Here is a 16,476-nt window from a genome sequence, read left to right on the forward strand (position 1 = left end):
GATACCAGAGGGCATCAACATTATCTCTGATTAAAACAGCATACCCAAATTAAATTTGATAAGGGGAGACAACTCTTGCCCAGGTTTACCTCAGGATAAATGCTTGTGCGTCTAAATTGTCATGACATATGATTAGCAAGATAATGGGAAATAACTCGGTAACATAAATAGGCGCTCCTACTGTCACATCCCGTCGCATACGGTATGCTCACAAACCAGGATACCCAGACACTCTAAGGAATCGAACCATGGCCTTTTGTGAAACAAGGAAACAGCTACCCTCGAGGCTAGCTCACGTACTTTATGTCTGAGTGAGATTAATGTCTCACCACAGCAGGCAAATATTATAGTTTCATAACAGGATGCGAAGTACATGTTTGATCTCCGGAACCTATTAATATGAGTATTATGACCCTCACCACAACCGGATAAATCGGTAATACATGACATGTCATCATGTATCCATCCATTCAGCATGATTGTTTACACTGAAAAGAGCAATGTGATACATATCGACGAAGTTCCCTAGCTTTCGGTGTCTTTGTTGTTACCGGGGCAGCCATGTAGTTAAAGCGATCGCTTGTCACGCTGAAGACCTGGGTTCAATTCCCGACACGGACACAATGTGTGGAGACCGTTCCTTGTGTTTTTCGTAGAATTACACTCACTCACTCACGCATGCATGTAGACATGTATATGAGATTGCACTTTCCAACATACGGTTGCACTGAGGTCATTTATTACACTTTAACATTCAGAAATTAACTGCAAAACTACTTCGAATATCGGTAGAAACTGCCGGTAAGGAGCTCATCTGTAATGAAGTTTTCAGGCCTTTACAAATTGCTGAACACGTGGGTTGTCCAGCTCACAAAACCGTTTGATTCAAAAGCTTCCATTGGATAGTAACATGGAGTGCTTTAACCCCTGTTTCTATATGTGAGCATTATGGAGTGGTAACCACAGTGAACTTTGACCAGCCCTACTTGTTCTCAGTGTTTCATTTAGTGTTTATTCACTCTTGTAATACAAACAAATAAAGGGATTTGAGTCAATGATCGTTTGTTAAACAACTTTTATCCTGAGTTGAATAAAATTATGAGATTTAAATGTTCAAATGGCAAGGTAAAATTATGGGGATTCGCAATCTTAATTTCACTTTTTCAATAGTGTAAAATGAGTGAAATTCATCGGTACCTCTTCACTGCAAACAGACTGTAGCTGGTCTGTTTATTGTACATACCTCTTGTTACAACAGTTAATAAAACGCCAACATTGCATTATAGCTTGTTAAACTTTTCCCCTCCTTCCTGACAGAGTCTGAAATTATAGTAACAAGTTGGTATGGACGAAGGACTTAGTTTCCTTTCATTTAAGACGACTTGTCCGTAACATTTGGCAGCCAGCAAACTGTACCAAAAATACCGAAAACAAACAACTGCGTTTAAGAGCGCATGCGTCTCACGCAAATCACGTGAAAGTGAATTGATCTCGCACTTGAGGATCGACGCTAGGCTAAACATCGCTGGCCATGGACCGACATGCAGGTGTGTACAACCTAAGCATATTTTACAGTTCTAGTCTTGAAAAGTTCATGTGTTACTGTGATATATAATCATGAAACATACTCAGAGTATCTAATAATTAGTATGGTTCCTGTGATTTCATTTTATGTATTGATACATACTAGAATTATTAATAAAACCTAACACAGCAATTACTATAGGACTCACAAAAACAACTAAAGTCCAAAACGTAAGTATAATATAACGGGTTGAACTACTCACTATTGTCTCTCTTTATCTGTGGAGGAAAGAACGTGGGGAAATGGGATGAACCCGTTCCAAGATGTGCACACTAAATACACAAAGTAATCATACACGATTGCCTTTCTGACCTAATGGAAATATCAGGTTTGTTCTAAGAATACTCACAGATCAGCTTCATATTACATAAATGTTATTTGGGATGGGGGAACGTGTCTGTAAATGTTGAGGTTTTTTTCACCTGCTGAAATATTTCTAAAGGTGGCATAAAACCATACTCGATCACTCACTCACTCAGTCAACTAGTATTTAGTAAAGAAAGCAGTAATGGGAAATTTGTACGAACGCTCGAGAGAGGAGAGCGCGGAAGAATGGGGAGAATGGAATGAAAACAAACGAGGAGTTGCACCTCTTGTTCAGGTCAGAAACTGATGGTTGTGGGGTCGAATGTTGGATCGCCGTATAATGTTCAATGTTTGCCAGCTTCATAACCCTGCATGTTTCACCGATGTGCCAAAGGCTCACAGCGTCAGGAATATAATAGCTACTGGGATCAGAGTACTTAATGGATGCTGGACATGCCTGTAAGTGGGCAATGGGATACATGTTAAATCTGATAGAGAAAATGATAGTAATGTGTCGCCATGGCAGGGAGGTAGCTCTGGTCGTGTGAATAACATTGGTTGGGTGTAAGACGTCGGTGGCGTGTACACAGAGTGAACAAAACCCTTTCCACATTCATAAGGACTTTGTGCTAAAAGCAGAGTCGATGGTACAATTAAAGATGTGCTTGTTTGTAAAAAAAAATCTGGGCCAGCTAATCCAGTGATTGTCAAAATGCAAGACGCTGGTTATGTGCAAGAAGTCGGTTGTGTCCAGGTTGTCTGCAAGATGTCGGTTGTGTGCAGTTTGTGTGCAAGATGCTGGTTTTGTGCAAGACGTCGGTTGTGTGCAGGAGTATAAAAGACATCGGCTGTGTGACCCGTGAAGGTCCCGGTGTAGAATAGGCCTTCAGCAACCCATGCTTGCCTTAAAAGGCGACTAGACTTGTCGTAAGAGGCGACTAACGGGATCGGGTGGTCGAGCTCGCTGACTTGGTTGACACACGTCATCGGTTCCCAGTTGTGCAGATCGATGTTCATGTTGATCACTGGATTGTCTGGTCCAGACTCGATTATTTACAGACCACCGCCTTATACCTGAAATATTGCTGAGTGCGGCGTAAATCTAACTAACTCACTCACTCACGTCGGTTGTGTACAAGACGCTGGATGTGTGCAGGTGCAAGATGTAGGTCTGTGCAGTTCGTATGCAGGATGTCTATTGTGTGCAGCATCTGTGCAAGACGTCGATGGTGTACAGTTATGGAGGATATTGGCTGTGTGCAAGAAGTCGGCTGTCTGCAAGTTGTGTTCAAGACGCTGGTTTTGTGCAATTTCTGTGCAGGTTATGTGCAGGTCGTTGGTTGTGTGCAAAGGACATTTGTGGGCAGGTTGTGTGCAGGATGCCGGTTGTGTGCAAGACGCCGATTTTGCTGGGTTGTGACCTGATTTGGTTTGGTTGTGTAATGTGACGTCTGATGTTTCCATGTTTCAGAGCTCAACAGCCTGACGTTCCTCCTGTGTCTGGTAAGATTACTGAATTAACGTAGTATGCGCCAGTAATATATATTGCGCATGTGTATCCAGATGGTGTATTGTTTGCTGCCTTCCAGTATTTTGACGCTTTTTCGTTTTTGTTTTTTTTTAAACTTTGCAAACGGCCATCTTTCCGTTCTATAGCTCTCGAAATAAGAGACATTAATCCTTTTTTATGATAGCGACTTTGGATATGAGATTACAATTGTATTTCTCTGTTTCAGCTTTATGGGCTCTCGGAGGCAATGATAGGCAGCAACTATATAGTGGACGGTAACATCATGATTGAATGTTAAATCTAAACAAATACACTAAACAACGGCTATATCAACCTCAAACCGCCCTAGTCGTTAAAGTATTCGCTCGGCATGCCGAAGACCCGGGTGCGATACCTCACAGGGGCACACTATGTGAAGTCCATTACTGATGTCCGTCGCTGTCGCGTAGCTGGAATATTGCCAAAAGCGGCGCAAAACTAAACTCACTCTCTGAAAAGCAGAGTCAGGAATGGAAATGTTTAGTTTGAAACACGTGCCGAAAGGTTTGGCCTACGGACTACTGGTTGATCCGAGAAACTCTGATACCCGGGACGGGTGGGTAATGAGTTGGAACCGGATACCCATCTCGATACCCGGACCCGTTTTGACCATGTAACTTATACATTAACCAGTGTAATATGTTATTCATTCATCGTTTGAAGGTTGTATTGCCTTTGAAGATTTGCACATTGATTACAATCTCTTCTTTTGAATATAATGCATGGTTAAGGTATTGAAAAACTCCGAGAATTTTAACCTCCGAAATATATTTCCATATATTGCATATCTGATGTCAGGAATTAACATGACGGATATCCGGGTAGGGAAGGGTAATTGGAGCTGATAGAACATTTGGAATTGTCCCAGACCTACATGATCATTCTGATCGATCAAAGGTCGCTCAAACTGGACCTGTAATTGGGATATTTTTGTTTAGCGACAGCTAAGATCTGAATTTGGCATTGTTGACAGAAATCATCCTTGCTTTTCAGTCAAATACAAATGCCCGCCTGAGCCTACTGGAGCTGTCCGGGTGATAGTTCAAACGGATATACCTCAAACCCACCCGTATGCCCTCTGCGATGGGCCTTTTGGCTTCGACTTCATCCCCCTGTCCCCTCAGGCGTGGTACCTGGACATATATTTTGAAACCCAGGACCCCAGGGAAGACTGCTGCTTCTCGGTGAGTCTGTTGCGTCCTTTCCTAAAGTTCTTGAAAAAATACTATGGCATTTTTAATCCACCCTTCGATCATTTTTTCACGTACTGGTCCGGTAGCCTTTACACTCCGTGTTAGAATTTCTCGGTAGCAACCCATGCTTGTCTCCATATTAGATCTGGGCTAGAAGTATGCTCATGTCTCCGTATTAGATCTGGGTTAGAATTATGCTCATGTCTCCGTATTAGATCTGGGTTAGAATTATGCTCATGTCTCCGTATTAGATCTGGGTTAGAATTATGCTCATGTCTCCGTATTAGATCTGGGCTAGAATTATGCTCATGTCTCCGTATTAGATCTGGGCTAGAATTATGCTCATGTCTCCGTATTAGATCTGGGTTAGAATTATGCCCATGTCTCCGTATTAGATCTGGGTTAGAATTATGCTCATGTCTCCGTATTAGATCTGGGCTAGAATTATGCTCATGTCTCCGTATTAGATCTGGGTTAAGAATTATGCCCATGTCTCCGTATTAGATCTGGGTTAGAATTATGCTCATGTCTCCGTGTTAGATCTGGGTTAGAATTATGCCCATGTCTCCGTATTAGATCTGGGTTAGAATTATGCTCATGTCTCCGTATTAGATCTGGGTTAGAATTATGCTCATGTCTCCGTATTAGATCTGGGCTAGAATTATGCTCATGTCTCCGTATTAGATCTGGGTTAAGAATTATGCCCATGTCTCCGTATTAGATCTGGGTTAGAATTATGTTAATGTCTCCGTATTAGATCTGGGCTAGAATTATGCTCATGTCTCCGTATTAGATCTGGGTTAGAATTATGCTCATGTCTCCGTATTAGATCTGGGTTAGAATTATGCTCATGTCTCCGTATTAGATCTGGTTTAGAATTATGCTCATGTCTCCGTATTAGATCTGGGTTAGAATTATGCCCATGTCTCCGTATTAGATCTGGGTTAGAATTATGTTAATGTCTCCGTATTAGATCTGGGTTAGAATTATGCTCATGTCTCCGTATTAGATCTGGGTTAGAATTATGTTAATGTCTCCGTATTAGATCTGGTTTAGAATTATGCTCATGTCTCCGTATTAGATCTGGGTTAGAATTATGCTCATGTCTCCGTATTAGATCTGGGTTAGAATTATGCTCATGTCTCCGTATTAGATCTGGGTTAGAATTATGCCCATGTCTCCGTATTAGATCTGGGTTAGAATTATGCTCATGTCTCCTTATTAGATCTGGGTTAGAATTATGCTCATGTGTCCGTATTAGATCTGGGTTAGAATTATGCTCATGTCTCCGTATTAGATCTGGGCTAGAAGTATGCTAATGTCTCCGTATTAGATCTGGGCTAGAATTTGTCGGCAGCAACCCATGCAGATATCAGAATTTGTCTTCAAACCATGCTATCTCTCCGGTTCATGATCAACATATGAATAATAATATGGCTTACAGTTTCTATTAACCATGCTATCTCTCCATGTGAAGATCTGGGTTGGTACGTCTGTAAACCATACTTGACGTCAAAGACTAACCTGAGTGGGCGGTCAGGCCGTAAACTAACCGCGGAGATCGATGCTGGTCATACTGATCTGGTCCAAACTTTGTTAATAGACCCCCATCGAATATTAACCAAAGCCTTTTCCACTTTGTCTGATACTAACTGTGCAAAATAATTTCTCATCCATTTTCTCTTTCGGCATCTCGACCTTTAAATGTTCCGTTAAATAATATATTAATCAAGGACACTCGCTCAATCGTTGATAGATCCGTTAACTCACTACTAAAAACATTATTTTGATATCTTTCAGCAACCGGGAACGCTGGAATATTTATTGAACGTGTATGTCCCCGTCTCGTCTGGCTTGGTGACCACGAATGACCCTGCTCACCGTGTCGTGTGTAACTATCATTCAGATCCCCCTGACCTCATCTCCAACGTGGTTGAGAGGTGGGTAACCAGTCCCTGTACATCTGCTTCGGGATGGAGGGGAGCCAGCGTGCCCCTGCTTTTGAATAAATCTTTTAACCCATGAGGGTCCGTTTTAGAATTGATCTTCAGCAACCTGTTACTTGTAAGGGGGGACTAGCGTGATCACGTGGTAGGCTTGTTGACTTGGTTGACACATTTCTTCGTATCCCGGGTGGGAAGATCGATGCTTATCCTGTTTATCACTGGATTGTCTGATCCAGACTCAGCTGGAATTCGGCGTTAAACAAAAACCAACCAAGAAATTTGCACAACGTTTCCCGTAGAGTTAGGTTTAAACATGTTTACATTGCCTTGCAGTCTGTAAGCAAATATAACTACTTGTTTTGTCCACCATTTTTCCCCTTTCACTCCACTTTGAGCTTTAAATAATGGTTATGGTGAGAGCTTTAATAAACATGATATATAGTATAATCATGTATATTTCTTAGCATCCGTCATTGCTTTGAATTGTTTTCAAAAATAAAGTGTTTGGTTATCTGTGTTTCCCAGTATTTAAGATGGATGTGTTGATTATATATTATGTGTTATTTATATATTATTTGTTGAATTTGGGTCGACTCTATTTTGGAACAGGTAAATTTCCCTGGATAAAGCCGGCAAACTTCCGAAATCAGTCTCGGCTTCCGGCATTACAGGTTTTCCCACCAACATTGTACAGCAAACCAGAAAAGAAATGTTTATAAAAAGTAAAATCCCCCCGATTCACTTTATTTTTCTGAAAAAAATGTGAACACATTTTTTATGTAGCCTTCCTTTCATCTCCCTAATCCCCTGATATGTGTTTGCGGTTGCAGCAAGAAGCCATTAAAGTCAGTGGTGGGAAACATGGGCCCGGTGAGCAAGTCTGACGTGGCCCTCTCTCTGACAGATATCACGGGCACACCAGTCACTGGGCGTGTCAATGTCGGCAGGCTCGTCATGCTGAAAGCGGTACTCGTTGGTACGTCCATTTACAGCTCACGTCTACATGTGTTGGCAGTTTGTATGTGTTCATGTTCCCCCTTGCGCGTCATTCATAAGTAGTTTAGGAACACAGGATTCTTTTTTATTGTGCTGGTTTCATTTTTCTGACGCCGCTTTCAGCAATGTTGCTGAATGTGTCATAAAACTAAACTCAGTCAATATTTACAGTTACAGGGCCGAAAGTCATTGTGCTGCCGTAAAGCCAATCTCCACTTCTAATTTAAGGACAGCGTATCTCAGTTTAAATGGCGAGTCTTCACAACTTTGGCACAACGGCAGATTATTTGAAATATATTTGGTTTTAATTCAAACCAGCTTAGTCCGACGATTGCTCTTAGCGTCACGGTCACATTGTTGACAATAACGTCCGTGGAGATCAACGGAGGGTCTTGTCTGAACACTGACCGCCCAGTCAAAATGAAAATGCGCTGGTTCTTTCATTCGGAAGTTCACAGAGCACACATATGTTCCATAGTACAGTCATACTCGCAGATGGTCTAAACTAATGATACCATAGTATGACGTCATGAGGTATCCTGAGGGATCAGTTGGTCTGAATGCAACCAAAGTGTATTTTTTCATCCAGGCAACTACCCAGCAGAGGCAAGCTTCCACGCAGTAACCTGTAAAGCTATCTGCAACAAAAAGGAGTACGTCATCCTGAATGCAGGGTAGGTAGCCTCATCTCCTTTATTCCAGGGCTGTGGCTGGGGTTGCCTAGTAACTTTTGCTCGTACGCTGAAGACCCGGGTTCGATTCCCCACATAGTTGCAATATGTGAAGTCCATTTCTGGTGAACACAGCCGTGATTTTACTGAAATATTGCTAGAAGCGGCGTAAAACCAAGCTTATATAATACACTAAGAAAAGTGGATCCCTGAAGAGTCGGTTAAGAACTGGTCTTCGAGTACCCCCATGTGTCAAACAGGATCGAGTGGTCAGGGCTGCCAGGTTGTCTGACTTTTCTCGTCCAGATGTGATTATTAACAGATCGACATCAAGTAGCTGGAAGATTGTTAATTGCGGTGTTAAACAACAAGGAAAAGTACATTCAACCATAACTGTTCCACGATCCGAAAAAAAATTGTGTTTGATTTAAACAAACGTTTGATTCAGTTGCGGTGATGGGTCAGTAATTAGCCAGAAGAACGGTTTCACAACAAAAGGGAAAGTTGCTGTCAGTCCTATCTTCCGATTCTTCCGCATGGAGTTGGCCAAACCCTTGATGTTTGAATGTACATTCATCATCTGCAAGAGCTGCGATGGGGTAGGTTGTATTAGGTTGCTGGTTTGGCGGTGGGCATAACATTTGCATACCTCCATTGACTAGGATACTCACAAATTTAGTGGCATGTTAAATAATATCGACAAGACTGAGCTAACGGAATTCCGTTTTTCTGTGTAAGTGTTGACTAATCTGCTTTGCCCCATCAGCTTTCTGAACATTTTACGATATCTGAAACCTCATTAATTTCGATTTTAATGCCTTCTAAAACCCCATCGGTACGCTTATCAAACTATTCTAAACAAGGAGTATCTGCGCCATTTTAAATTTGATAGACTCAAAATATTCATTTAATATAGTAGCTTTATCAAAATCTGAAACAACTGCTGGACCATCTTCTTCTGCAGACCCGTGAAGGTCCCGGGGTAGAATAGGCCTTCAGCAACCCATGCTTGCCATAAAAGGCGACTCAGCTTGTCGTAAGAGGCGACTAACGGAATCGGGTGGTCAGGCTCGCTGACTTGGTTGACACATGTCATCGGTTCCCAATTGCACAGATCGATGCTCATGTTGTTGATCACTGGATTGTCTGGTCCAGACTCGATTATTTACAGACCGCCGCCATATAGCTGTAATATTGCTGAGTGCGGCGTAAAACTAAACTCACTCACTCTTCTTCTGCATTACTTTTCAAAGCGTGAATGAAGAAAGCAGAGCCTGTGTAACATTTTCCAATATGATATTTTATTTTCACCATAAAGTTGGAATAAAAACCAACATTTGCGACACAACCCGAGAGCGGTTTCAAGCACATCCTACCCATGCCGCCATCTTGTACATGCTATCGCTTGGTTCGGTGCACATGATGTAAAACGCTGGATTGTCTGGTCCACACTCCTTTGTGTGGGGAACACGATAGTTAGAGGAACTGTTTCCCTGTGCTTCCTTTCCCGTCCGAGACTTTGGCCTTTTAACTTTCCTCCCCAGACCTCGGCACGGGCTTCCCTTTCCTCCCCAGACCTCAACCTGCGCTTCTTTTCCTCCCCAGACCTCGGTAGGTGCTTCCCTTTCCTCCCCAGACTTCGACAGGTGCTTCCCGTCCAAGACTTGCTCAATATCTGCGTCTTCTTCCGCCCATTTGGGTTCATTGATTCCTGTTATCCGCAAAGAAATCCTCCGTGTGTACTGTTGAGTTGGAGTTTCTCTCCACTCGCGTATCTCCTGCCCGAGAGGGGCGTCAGCATCCTGTATTATGTCATTTAGTGCTTCCTCAGCCACAGTGACAAACAATCCCCTGAATTTTTGCAGTAGGGTTTGTCATCACCGAATCCATATAACCGGCTCCTGCATCAGCAGCTGTCACCTAGAACACACCATTACACACAACTGTAATACTTTCCAGATTGGAGCTGGATATCTCCTTCATCGTCACATTTACTCAACATTTGTGTTGCCATTGCTTTCTTCCCTACTGCAGGACTCGTGCGAAGACCTAGAGCGCCGTAAGCGTCATTTGTTCGCATTTGAGGGAAACCCCGAATTGGAGGACAAGCGTGAGTCACCTTTCCAACGTCCAATCGAGTTGATGACTTTGGTTCATGCGACAAGTGAAAATTCGGTTTAGAACTGGTCTCCAGCAGCCCATGTTGGGCGTAAGTGCCGACTAATTGGGTCGGGCGACCAACTCGCTTACTTGGTTTGAATATTTCATCGTATCCCAATTGCATAGATCGATGCTCATACTGTTGATCACTAGATTGTCTGGTCCAAACCTGATCATTTACACCACCGCCATTTAGCGGAAACATTGCAGAGTGTGGCGTAAAACTAATCTCACTCATATTAATGTAAAATCCTAATACAAAGTCAAATTTCAGATATATATACGGGTTTTATGAAGCATTTTGTTGGGGCCAGGCAGACCACGGTTTATGGTTGGAGCCCACTGTAAGGAAGATCAGGTGACTGCAACAACTTGTCAGTTGGTGTTGCATGTCTCTGTTCTATTTACCTTTAGTTTCCAGATCAAGGCATAAGTTATGTACAAGTCGCTTATTGACAATGGCCGCGGCATTCACCATTTGCACTGTCAAAAACCGTTCACGTCTTTGAGACATTTGTTTGTTTCAGATATCCTAACTGCTCGGGTAGAAGTTCCATCATTCCGAGGACAGCATCTCACTACATACCAACACTCGGTTATTCCCGGTCCCTCTTCAGAATTAGAAGCAATGGGGGACATTCATGGTTCAGAAGCCGCTAGGGACATTCATGGCTCAGAAGCCGCTAGGGACATTCATTCCTCAGAAGCCGCTAGGGACATTCATGGCTCAGAAGCGACAGAGGACCTAGTACTTGTACCTCTTGTGACTGTAAGTGTTCCCTTGGTGTTCTTGGTTGTAATCTTGCTGATGTTCATCATCGCCATGTCCTGTGTCCTCCGCTCCCTGGCGGTCTTAGTCAAGCATGTGAACAGCTTGCGCCGTGAGGTCGTCGCCGAAGACGTGAAAACCGTAAAGGAAGACACGAAGGCAACTATGTGCTGAATCGTTTGTCAATAAAGACACAAAAGATTCCTGTCCTGTGATGCTTGAAGTGTAGGATACAAAATGACCCGCGGGCAGTATTGAAAAGTAATCCCGCTCTCCACGGACGTTATAAGATAATACAGAGAGACGTTAAGATAACTGCTCAAGGAAGCGAGATTGTATCACATTTGCGGGATATTTCGAGAAAAGGTGTCCCCTAAGAACAATAGTGACATCAATGTCGGTTTGTAAATACACAGATAAACCGTTGCTTGGGACCAGTATAGTCATCGTTATGAAGGGTGAGGCCTCGCTGTTGTCTTGTTGACTGACAAGTTGGTTTGACATGTCGCAGAGGCTTGCTTCCACAAATCAGCAGGTAGTTATAATAGTCACAACTGGTGTCAGGACATGTGAGGGATGGCTCGAACAATTTATCGTTCATCCCCTGATGTTCTGGTTCCATGCGTCTCTGGGAAGGTGAAGTAGCCTAGTGGTTAAAACGTTCGCTCGTCACACCGCAGGCCAGGCTTCAATCATTATCGTGCAAAGTGTGAAGGCCCATTTCGTTGTAAAACCATACTCCTGACTCCGATGGGTTCACATTGTCTACCCAAACCGAGAAGTGTTTTAATGAAGATACATAACAATAATTGAAGCTCGCGTAAAATCAATTTAATTAATGACAGTAACTATAAGTAGATAATTTAACCGCACCTTTTTCGTCGGCACGATGGCCCTGCGGTCGCCCCACGGCTCTGAGATTTGCGCTTCCAATCTCGCTTGGGGCAACACATCTGTTGTGAGTTTAATCTGGTTTTTCAGTTGATTTTCGAACACTCGTGTACCAGTTGAATGTTGGTGTTAGTTCAATGTTAGGAAAAGTAAAACCTGGGAAGAGATCTTTCTAGCAAAAAGTAAAAGCTGTCCCTCCAAAACAAAAACCTCAAATGCGGTTATTCTGGGAAAACAAGATGACCTCATATATAGTGAGACGCACACTTTAGATTTATGTAGTCTGTCCATGAAGAGACTAGGTCAGACAACTTGTCTATTTACCATGTACGGATTTAGAGAACTTTCCAGTATTTAACGGAAATTAGCATTTAACAAAATGGAGAACCGGTTTCACCGTTAGTCAGGGCGGTAGGGCACCCTAGTAGTTAAAGCATCGTGCTTCACTCTGAAAAATCGAGTTCGATTCCCCCACACGAGTACAGTGTATGAAGCCCATTCCTGGTGTCCCTACCGTGATCCTGCTGGAGTAAAGTCACTACACTCCTTCATGGGAAACGTCAGGGGTCTATTTTCATAAGCCCTTTACTTCTGCTGTGATACTGGTACTGCTACACGCATGCTCAGAGTCGGCTTGCTTCCATCCTGTGTGCGTGTAAATGGGCAGTGAGACGGCCTAGCGGTTACAGCGTTCCCACATCTCTCGGAAGAACTCCATTCCTCACGTGGATGCAACTTTCACAGTCCATGTCTTTTTGTCTCTCGGCGTCATATAGTTTGAATGTTGCAAAAGGATGCATACACCCACGTTCACTAGTTGTATATCTGGAAGACAAAATCTACAGAATGAAGTCCTCCTTCAAACATGTCCTCAGATCTCACTTCCGCCAGTACCCGTGAAGGTCAGAGTTAGAATGGTAGCCTTCAGTAAAACATGCTTGTCGTAAAAGGCAACTAACGGAATCGTGGTCACGCTCTCTGACTTAGGTGTCATTTGTTCCCAATTGATCGATGCTCATCCTATTGATCACGGGATTGTCAGGTTCAGATTCGTTTATTTACAGACCGCGTCACATAGCTGGAGTATTGCTGAGTGCGGCGTAAAGCTGAACTCGCTCGCTTTCGCTAGTGGTTCTATTCCCCACATGGGTGCAATGTCTGAAGCTGGAGATATTGCTGAGCACTCCCTTACTCATTCACTGGCTTTGTTATCAACTGCTGTCGGTCACGTGCAGTTGTCTCTGTAGGTCGATAACGAGGTTATTAAGTGGGTTCCGTTCCTTGACCCTTGGGCCAGATATACGCCAAATTTGGGGCGACTGATCCGTGTAGACTAGTGGGTGGTCCTACTGTGACAATATGATTGGTCAAGCTCTGAGAATGAAGTGTTATCTTTATGAATGGACGTGAGTAGTTTTCCGACGGACCTGGTACACCGGTATGACTCTGATAGTGGAAAAGATGCGTCGTCGCAGTTCCTTTATAGGGTATAACTCCAGCATCGGGACATGTATCCTAGTGAAAGGAAACGTCGGTTCTCGTCAGTGGGAAAGGAGTATGTTTTACGCTGCTTTGTGCAGTATTCTAGCAATAATCCAGCAATATCACGACGGGGCTACACCAGACATGGGCCTCACACATTGTACCATCAGCGAAGTCGAACACTGGTCTCCAGTTTGGACAAAACCTTTCCCCACAAGGCTATCCCACCGGTCAGGGACAATCCCACCGGTCACGAGAAACAGTATACCTGGGTATTTCGGTGAGAACACCTTCAGTGTATTTGGTGTGAGCGTCAGATAGGCAGAGATTGAGATTAGGGCCGTCTGTCAAAGTCTAGTCCGCAAAATATGTAACAGTGGCCAGTAAACTATAGTCAACCTAAACTCACGTACAAAAGAAACTACTCATGTGATGCTAATTCCGAGGTTATGACCTAGAAAGGCGTTCAACAAAATAATAATAATAATAATAATAATAATAATAATTGAGCATCTTGTGGAAGATCAGGCCTACACCTATCTTGGAATGCAAGTTCGAGACAAGCTCCAGAATGCCCAGATTCAACATAAACTTCGGGCCGAGTATAAATCTCGTTTAAAGAAAATCTGGAGCTCCGAGCTAAATGCTCGAAACAAGGTCAAAGCCACCAATACGTTTGCTGTGCCAGTCCTCTCCTATTCCTTTGGAGTAGTTGATTGGACAAAACAAGACATCCAGGGTCTTGACCGCCTGACCAGAAGGATCATGTCTGATAACAGAGCACACCACCCTCGTTCTTCTCTTAATCGTTTATATATGCCAATCTATTCAGGAGGACGGGGTTTGATTAATGTGGAAGCTCTTCATGATAGAATTCTATTGTGCACTTTTGCACATATTTATTTATCGGATGATCCTCTGGTGATGCACGTCAAGACTCGCGATGAAAGCAAGGAATTCCACAGCTATTTTAAGCGTGCCAAGGTTGTTGGACACAATTTGAAATTTGACGTTGATTTTGTTCATGGCGATGTACTGCTGGACGGTACAGTGATGGGAGTAAACCAGATGAAGTCTTTCACCAAGTCTGCCCAGAGTCGGTCCTTTGTGGAGAAGCTTTCTGAGAAGCCACTGCATCGTGTGTATATGCAGTGTGTGGAACAGAACAGCAATCCAACTGACTTCTTCACCTGGATGAAGTCGGCTGGTCTTAAATGTGAAACTGAGGGCTTCCTTTTTGCAGCTCAGGACCAGTCACTTCCCACTCGAAATCGCCAGAATGTTATTCTTAAAGAAAATATCAATATGAAATGTCGTCTTTGCAATACATTTACAGAGACTGTCCAACACCTTGTCAGTGGATGCCCTTCCTTGGCACAAACTGCATATCTTAAAAGACATGATGGCATGGCTCGCTGCTTTTATTATCGTCTCCGCCATGCCTGTGGCTTTGACTCCGAGGTCCATCCATGGTACGACCCTGAACATGTCCAGGGCGTCCTGGAAAATGATGCTTTTAAGCTTCTCTGGAATAGGCCAATATACAGCCAGAGACGAATTCCAGCCAAAAAACCTGATCTTGTCCTTTTTGATAAAACTAATGAAATTATTTATATCATTGAATTTTCTGTCCCTTTTGACAGCAATGTGATTGGCAAGATTCAGGAAAAGCATGATAAATATGCGGACCTCGCCTTTGAAATGTCTCGCTTGCATCCCAAGTACACAGTCGTCAGGCTCCCCATTGTTCTCGGTGCCCTTGGTTTGGTACCTCCTGACCTCTTGGCGCAGATCAGGAGAGTGCCCGGGTTCTCCACCGGGAGCACAGCCCTTCTGACAATCTGGGTAATGCAGAAGGCTGCAGTGTTGGGGAGCCTCCATATTCTCCGAAAAGTTCTTGGTGGGTTCGACTAGGCAGTGTTTCCTGGGAGAAGTCCCATTCGCTGTCTGGGCTGCGTGTAGAGGGGGTGAGGGCCCTGAGCTAATGATGAGCTTGACCGGCCTGACTGTGCCAGGATCACCTGAACCCTCTCTGCTGCATTTCAATCTTACTGTGTAAAACATAATAATAATAATAAGGGCCTGATGATGTACGCCTCTCCGTGGTGGGCCTAGATAGGGGAATTTTATTCCCTGAACTGAACGTACATCACCCAGTTAGGGCTGACCCCCCGAAGCTGGTTTTTACTGGGTTACAGACAAACAATTAGAAAAACATCTTACAACTCCGCAGCCCAGTCAGCCTTCCTCCGGTAGTGACACCAACCACACTGGAGATGGGACTTGCCCCAGGGGAAGGCACAGAGCCCGACCAAGAATATCTTGGTCACAACATCTAAAATCCACACTACTTGAGTGTGCGATGGCGACTGGATGGCCTGACAATCCACGCATAAATGGCAAATCGCTTAAGCTGCATTGGGACAATGCCATGCCCATGTATGCTTACCTGACGGAGCAAAATTTCCGAGATCAACTCCGGAGGCTAAAACATCTTATGCCCCGTGAGCCAGTTCAACCCACAACTGGTGCCCGTCAGGAACCTTTGCAAGAGCAAAATACTCAAGTGGCAGCAGACCCAAAACCTCTTATGGACGTCCGCGTCAACCTCTTTCCTCTTACTGGTGGAAACTCTTCCGAGAAAGAGCCAGTTGGCCCCGAAATTTTGGACCCTCAATCTTCCTCTTCTTCAGTTGCAGACCTTACCGAAAACCCTGTTTATATTTTGTTTACTTCTATTTATGAGGAAATTTGTGATTTACCTTTAGAGAAACGGAGGCCAATTAAACAACTAAACATGTCTTTTCCCAAAAATGAAATTGATTTACTTAATCAAATTATCTCTTTAAAACTTCCTGCGGACTGTTCATTACATGAAGTAAATTGTTGTGTCTATGCTGCCGCTCGAACCTTGGAGGAACTTCACAC

The 16,476-nt window shown here is 43.6% G+C and overlaps 1 protein-coding gene across 1 annotated transcript; it reads left to right on the forward strand.

Moving 5' to 3' along the window:
- The first annotated feature begins 1,364 nt into the window (after positions 1-1,364).
- LOC137268636 (uncharacterized) lies at positions 1,365-11,378 on the forward strand. The gene is made up of 10 exons (XM_067803211.1): positions 1,365-1,547; positions 3,363-3,394; positions 3,628-3,676; positions 4,434-4,624; positions 6,434-6,573; positions 7,410-7,555; positions 8,165-8,249; positions 8,695-8,845; positions 10,281-10,356; positions 10,934-11,378. Exons 1-10 carry the CDS (start codon positions 1,532-1,534, stop codon positions 11,347-11,349), a joined length of 1,302 nt encoding a protein of 433 aa, XP_067659312.1. The 5' UTR covers positions 1,365-1,531; the 3' UTR covers positions 11,350-11,378.
- The last annotated feature ends 5,098 nt before the right edge of the window (positions 11,379-16,476 follow it).

The sequence above is a fragment of the Haliotis asinina genome, chromosome 16 (genome assembly GCF_037392515.1).
Source record: "Haliotis asinina isolate JCU_RB_2024 chromosome 16, JCU_Hal_asi_v2, whole genome shotgun sequence".
In the NCBI taxonomy this organism is placed as follows: Eukaryota; Metazoa; Mollusca; class Gastropoda; order Lepetellida; family Haliotidae; genus Haliotis; species Haliotis asinina.

What these genes read in the sequence shown, in the direction of transcription:
- LOC137268636 (XM_067803211.1), top strand. An exon ending in GCTGAAAGCGGTACTCGTTG is followed by an intron (nt 7,556 to 8,164) that starts GTACGTCCATTT and finishes TTTTTCATCCAG; the next exon opens with GCAACTACCCAGCAGAGGCA. An exon ending in TACGTCATCCTGAATGCAGG is followed by an intron (nt 8,250 to 8,694) that starts GTAGGTAGCCTC and finishes CGTTTGATTCAG; the next exon opens with TTGCGGTGATGGGTCAGTAA.